We start from the raw sequence: 7024 nt of genomic DNA on the forward strand, positions 1-7024 counted from the left end.
AACACAACTGCATGTTCTCGTTAGCACGCGGGTCTAGTGTGACTGCGGGTGGTTACGGGCACAGAGGCGTCCTATCAGAGATGATCGATGATAGCGGTGCTGTACACAAACTTCTTAATTTCTTGAACTGGGTCTCAGCTTTCCCCTTTTGCGCCAGCTGACTGCTTAGTCTGCACAGAGAGTGAGTGAGTGAGTGAGTGAGTGAGTGCCATTGACAGCCTTATCAGACATGGGAGAAGACTTCTTGATATCGACCCAAACATCAGCAGGGCAATGCCAGTGTAGCCTTGTTAGTCTGAGCAGACCAGCTGGCTTTGAGCATGCATTCATTTTACTGATCAAGATCTGATCAAACAACGACAGATTGTTTCTGAGTTTTTTTGTACTTTTTTATTAAGATAAAAATTTAAACTTTTTTATTTGTTTTTGTATTGTTTCAACAGTGAGTGCCTTTGAGTTGTCTTCAGTTTTGATGTTGGTAGCTGATGATGGACATAACATGCTAATGCTTATGACCTGACATGCTAAGTCTGCATGCTGTTCTCGTCTGATGACACTGCTGGAGATTAAGCCATGCTTGAAAACCACGCACGTAACCACATGCTTACATGACCTCCGGCCGAGACCAGCGCTCTCTTTCCCTGAAGCAATCACACTAAGAAATAAGACATAAGACACGTGACAGAGAGAGAGAGACAGAGAGAGAGGGGGGGGGGGAGAGAAGGAAAGAGAGAGAAAGAGAAAGAGAAAGGGAGAGAGAGAGAGGGGGGGAGAGATAGAGAGAGAAATAGAGAGTGAGAGAACGGGAGAGAGAGAGGGGGGAGGAGAAAGAGAGGGGGGGAGGAGAGAGAGAGAGGGAGAGAGAGAGAGAGAGGGAGAGAAGAGAGGGAGGGGGGAGAGAGAGAGAGGTTGAGAGAGAGAGAGAAAGAGAGAGAGAGAGAAAGAGAGAGAGGGAGAGGGAGAGAGGGGGGGAGAGAGAGAGGGAGAGGGAGAGAGGGGGGAGAGAGAGAGAGGGGGGGAGAGAGAGAGAAAGAAAGAAAGAAAGAAAGGGCAGGAGAGAGACCAATAGAAAGAAAGCTTCCCTCTGTGAGTCATCAGCCCCTTCATGTGGCCAGCCGGAGTACCCAGATCTGCTGCTGCGGCGGCATAGCCTGCATGGGCGCTACTGCATGGGCGCTACTGCGCTGGAGCTTTTCTCGTACTACGAACAGAATTCATTCCGCATTTTATCTCACACCGTAAACTATGTCTAGCTACTGCAGTATGCATCACAGTGAACTCCCAAACCCACGCAACCTTTGATGACTTTTAAGAGAACAGAGAAATGTCTGGTTCTGCGGCAAAGCAGCTGCGCTAACGTGTGAACTGCGCTAACGTGTGAACTAGCGGTACACTGACAACAATCTGCATCAAGGGAAACTACAGATCGGCCTTACTACAATCAAACCTAGATTTCGGAGTGACTGGCAGGTCTGTACAAGGTTAATATAGCTTCAAAACAGACCTGGTCCTCTCAAACATGAGTCGGCAACCCCCGCTGAGACGGGAGGTCTGAAACTGAAGAGGACTGTGCTGACTCTGCACATGAGTTTGGTAATGAGGTAGGAGACTTGTCATGAACTGAAAACAATTTCACAGAATCTCAGCAGATGCCTTGAAAGGACTGAGTTGGAGGTCCATTTCTGTTGGGGGATAGCTACCCCTCTGCCTCCATCCGGCCCAAATCCTGTCCATATCTGGCCAAGATCATGTGTGGATTAGATGTAGATGTGACCTGGATGTGGTGTGGATCAGGTGTGGATGTGATGTGGATGTGATGTGGCTCAGGTGTGGATGTAATGTGTCCCAGGTGAGGATGTGATGTGGCTCAGGTGTGGATCAGGTGTGGATCAGGTGTGGATGTGGTGTGAATCAGGTGTGGATCAGGTGTGGATCAGGTGTGGATCAGGTGTGGATGTGACCCAGTTCTGTCCCCGATCTGGTGCAGAGTCCCCCTCAGTTGAGCGGGGGCAGTACAGTGACCTGGCCGAGTTACCACCACGATGACTTCATGAGGAAGTAGCCGCCTGCTGTCGGGCACTCCACAAATCCCGCTTTGCTCTTAGTCTAACGTGTCCTGAGCACAGACTCACAGCAGTGACCTCAGCATGCTTACACGCGTCGTGACCAAGGTATCGCCTCCACAAATGCCTCCGGCGGCTCTCTGCCCCCTCTAAGGGGCTTCTGTTGAGTGGAGACACCAAGTCACCAGGGCGCTGGCTTCACGAAGAGGAAGTAGCCACCCACTGGACACTCCACCTACCCTCCTTAGTCACTGATATTACGTGTCCTTGCCAGTGATTAACTGCCCGGAGAGCAAGACCAGATTCTTGGGATTTTTGCCAAATGCCCGAAACCAGTTAAGGAAACCATGAGTGTTCTGTTCGATTACAGGAATTTGAGGAGAGAACGGATGTGATCAGAGGCTGTCATGCAGCCTGTTCCTTTGCCATTGGGTTAGGGTCAGGGTCAGAGGTCGCGGGCTGTTCCTTTGCCATTGGGTTAGGGTCAGAGGTCATGCAGACTGTTCCTTTACCATTGGGTTAGGGTTAGGGTCAGAACCATGGCCACAGACAGCGCCACGATCCCCTGTGCCTCAGAACTATGGCCACAGACAGCGCCACGCTCACGATCCCCTGTGCCTCAGACCCATGGCCACAGACAGCGCCACGCTCACGATCCCCTGTGCCTCAGACCCATGGCCACAGACAGCGCCACGCTCACGATCCCCTGTGCCTCAGACCCAGGGCCACATACAGCGCCCTCTCCACTCACCTTCCTATGGTGATGATGGTGCAATTAGGAATTTCCAGAAGGTTCTGCTAATCAATAAAACATCGAGTCTCAAAAAGGTCAGGGATTAGTGTGAGAAAAGGAGAAGTAGAGAACATTCGAAACGTTGCAGAATAAGCAGCTTATTCAAACTGTTTGCATATGATAGAATTTCCGTGTTGGTATTGCATTTTAAATTTGCTAATTAAAATGGTTAAACTCCTCTCCTGTGGCAATATTCACTATATTTATGAAACTGGGAATCCTGATATTGAATGCTGAAACAGAGACGTTGTTATGGATTGTGGACACTGACATCTTAGTATATTTGAGGGAAGTGTTTTATAGTAAACAGGTCCTTCATCACCCAGAGGAACTTGAACACAGTCACACATGCTGAGATGAGCGCAGACGGACAGACGAATCAGACCCGACCACAATGACACTAATTATACAACTCAGCTATTTCTTGTCAATTCCTGAGCTAACAGCTTTCAGGTAAACACATTCAAAATGTGTCTGTGGCTGCGTGGAACATGACAATGAGCTGACTCAGGGAATATCACACGAGGCCTGGATGATGCAAAACGACCTGGGCATTCTACGCTGTGGCAGACGCGTGCAGCATGGTAAACACAAACAACAACAAGTTTTACAATAAATACCCAGGGGGAGGAAAAAGGCACAAGTTCCCACACACACACACACACACACACACACACACACACAGACACACACACACGACTCGAGTGTCATTTGGTGCCCTGCATCTTAACCACATGTTTCGGTCTCAGTAATGCGCGGCCCGGGGAGCTGGTGGTGGGGACGCCTCAGAGGAGGGGCCTCTCCGTGAGCCGATGGGGTTGCTTGGAATGAGAGAAAGAAAACAGGCGGGCAGACCTGCTTAAACATAGGCAAAACATAGCCCAATTCAATACAAAAATATTATCTAAATGAAATGAATCGCATTAATGAATTTGGGTTTATAAGTCAGATTTGCCATTGATGTTAAGTGACAAACAAGTATTGGCAGTGTGATGTTCGCCATAGATATTTCAGATACTTCAATGAACATATCAAAATGAAGAAATCTTTTTTTTTCTTTATTCCTGATTAACCCATTTTCTTTATTCCTGATTAACCCATTTCTGTCATAAACTAGCGAGCTAATTACCAAAGGTAATGTCAGGTCAACCTTACACCAACAACTAAAGAACTGATTAAATCTAACCCTAATTATTAAATTATTTTTATTTGTTTGGTGGCACCCCATCAATAGTTTACCTCAAAGCACCATATTACACCTACTTGCCAAAGGATTTGTATCAGAGCTTCTTTGGCCAAAAGGCATGCACTGACAGAAATTATATGAATATGCAAAAAAAGGAAAATTTCTGTCACTAGTTGTAAAACTGTGTATTGGGCTATATTTAACTATTCATGAAAATTCCGTTTTGATGATGACAGGTAACCCCAAGAGTGCCAGGAATTGGCCACCCCCCCCCCCCCCCCCCATTCCTTTCTCAAGCAGGAAGAATATGTCAATGTGCGTGTATAAAAGCACCAGTCAGTGGACTCAGACTTCAATCAGAATCATCAAGAAAAAATAAGACATCTTCAGCAAGGCATTTTAAGACGAGACAAAACTACAATGTTCACCACAAACCTCATCCTGGGCTCCCTTCTTCTGTTGGTGCATTGTCGTTCTGCTGTTAGTAGGAAGGTGGACTGCACAGAGAGATGCTGTCTTTTTGTGGAGAACGTCCCGGGGAAATTAAAGAACCTCCGTGTCTTATTTCAAGACATCAAGGGTTATTATGTAAGTACTTCCCTTCCGAGAGAGGCGCAACAGTGCAAAATACAGACAATCTTTTGCACCTGTTGCGAAGACATTTCTGAAATTGCAACACGTGAGTGCTTCGGTGGCTTGTTCTATGAATGTGCAAAGATCAAAGATCGTTTCAATGTTCTTTTCAGGAAGACAATGATGATCTGGAGTCGGTGTTACTGGATGACGGGGTGTTCCAGAACTTCAAGGTGAGTGGTAGCTTAGAAACACCGACCTCGTAGTTTCTCGTTTACAGTCCAATCTTTGTTGTTGTTGTGGTATCAGTGAATACGGCACGCGTTGTCTCCTTTGAACGCTTCGTCTCCAGTGCTGAAGTTGAGAAGGATTGTGTAGGCTCGTGTGAACAGGAGAAACTGCTGGTTGTAGACCCTCATCATTCTCTCTCTGCAGAGCCGATACGGATGCCACGCTGTCAACGATGTCTTGCGATTCTACCGGGACACCGTCCTGCCAGCGGCGATGAATGACACTCTGAAAAATGAACAGTTCAAATTATCGATCGACTCAATTGGACAGACATTCAAAACTCTAATGCGAGACATACTGGCTTGCGTAAGTAGTTTGGATTTAATAATACATCTCACCATTAATAGTCGTTGCTAAATGTTACTTGAATGTAGACTGCATACCAGTGAAAATACATAAACTGATGTTCTTTATTCTCGGTAACAATCTGTCAGACTCATCAATAAGGCACTCGTCATCAAACCATACATCAAAATAATAGAATATAGCCTATTTTGCTCATCACAACAGTGTCACAAACGAAACTATTTGACTTTCTGGTCAATTATAACTCTTAACGATAATACATCCCTCTACAAATGATTGATACATTTCAAAACACTGCAGTTTTAAGAAATGTGATTTCATATCAATATATCATTCTTTATGTCTGTGCCAGACTGAAATATCAAGCAGTCATTTGGGAACTGAAAAGCAGTTAATGAGCTGAATGACAGACGTCAGTGCGTGTGTGTGTGTGTAGTCATCCAGGCTGGGTTGTGTGAGGACTGACATTCCCGGGATTATTAGACATTAAACGGATGAACAACTCGACGATCTCTCAGGAAGAGATCAAAACTGATTTTTTTTCTTTTTTCTTTATCTTGAACAGAGAAACTACTTTTCTTGCGTGGAGCCATTTGACATCAAAAACATTGTGAAGTCTTATAATGGGGTAAGTAATACCACACGAAAAGCTATCCAAGAATTGTCATGGGTTCACTCATATTATCAGTTATGGTATTTCTAGTCGTTTAATGAAAATGCTCTTCTTCTCTGTAGATGGAGAGTAAAGGCATGTTCAAAGCCATGGGGGAATTGGATGTACTGTTTAACTACATTGAAGAGTATCTGGCGTCAAAGAGACGGAGGCATTGATGTGGATGGCCTGAACTAATCTTTGAACAGTGGAAGTCTTGAAGGACATAACGAACAGACTCACACCAGGACATCCACACTAACAGCTGGGTGGTCTGCTATTTCGTTTCTCGGAACATGGATTGAGTGTGTGTGTGTCTGTGTGTTAATTTATTTCTGTTAAACAAAAATGAATCTGTACAAGTCATATTGACTGTTACTTGAAAGTCAACACATCTTGCCTGTTACTTGCCTACACCAGTGTAATAATTGCATAATATTATTTAATTTAATTTAAGAAATAAATGCCACTGAACTGCCTCTGTATTTATATTTGTACCGAATTCATCTCAAAATAAATTATATTTATGCTTACATTTGGTCATGTTGGTTTGTGTGTTAAAAGTAAGAGTGACAGGCTGAGAAAAGACAGCCAGAACAGAAACAGAGCAAAGAAAAGCAGTAAAAGTCTCCGTCCTTCTCTCTCTCTCTCTCTCTCTCTCACACGGTCACACACACACACACACACGCACACGCACACGCACGCACGCACGCACGCACGCACGCACGCACGCACTAATCTTCATGGTCACTGTATGAAATGCTGGGAGGACAACATTTGTTGAGCTTTATCGCTCCGTCATGGATCTTGCAGAAGAGTTGACAGACACAGCACTTTTTGCATTCACTGTCAGGAAGGGCCAACCAGCAGCTCTTGTGGTTGACTAAGCTGTGAAACCACAGTAGTCTGCAGCAAAGCTCGACGAGGTTATACACATTTCTGGTCAAGTCTTCAGTTAAACTTGTTGAAGACTGCTGACTTGACAGTCTTTTTTTTACCCCAACACACCCAGATCTCGTCGTTACAGCTGCAGCCTGCAACTGCCACAGTGTACTAACTCATACAGTGTACTCACTTATTCATGTACTTGCTTCACACTCCTGTGACTACTTGGCATGCTGCCACCTGAGCGTGATGCAAAATCATTCATGCAGTTTGTT

The 7024-nt window shown here is 45.3% G+C and overlaps 1 protein-coding gene across 1 annotated transcript; it reads left to right on the forward strand.

The window, feature by feature from the left end:
- The first annotated feature begins 4341 nt into the window (after positions 1 to 4341).
- il10 (interleukin 10) lies at positions 4342 to 6463 on the forward strand. The gene is made up of 5 exons (XM_012831970.3): positions 4342 to 4630; positions 4789 to 4848; positions 5051 to 5212; positions 5778 to 5840; positions 5948 to 6463. The coding sequence occupies exons 1-5, from the start codon at positions 4463 to 4465 to the stop codon at positions 6041 to 6043; spliced, it is 549 nt and encodes a 182-aa protein (XP_012687424.1). The 5' UTR covers positions 4342 to 4462; the 3' UTR covers positions 6044 to 6463.
- The last annotated feature ends 561 nt before the right edge of the window (positions 6464 to 7024 follow it).

Source organism: Clupea harengus, chromosome 5 (genome assembly GCF_900700415.2).
Source record: "Clupea harengus chromosome 5, Ch_v2.0.2, whole genome shotgun sequence".
NCBI classification, from domain to species: Eukaryota; Metazoa; Chordata; class Actinopteri; order Clupeiformes; family Clupeidae; genus Clupea; species Clupea harengus.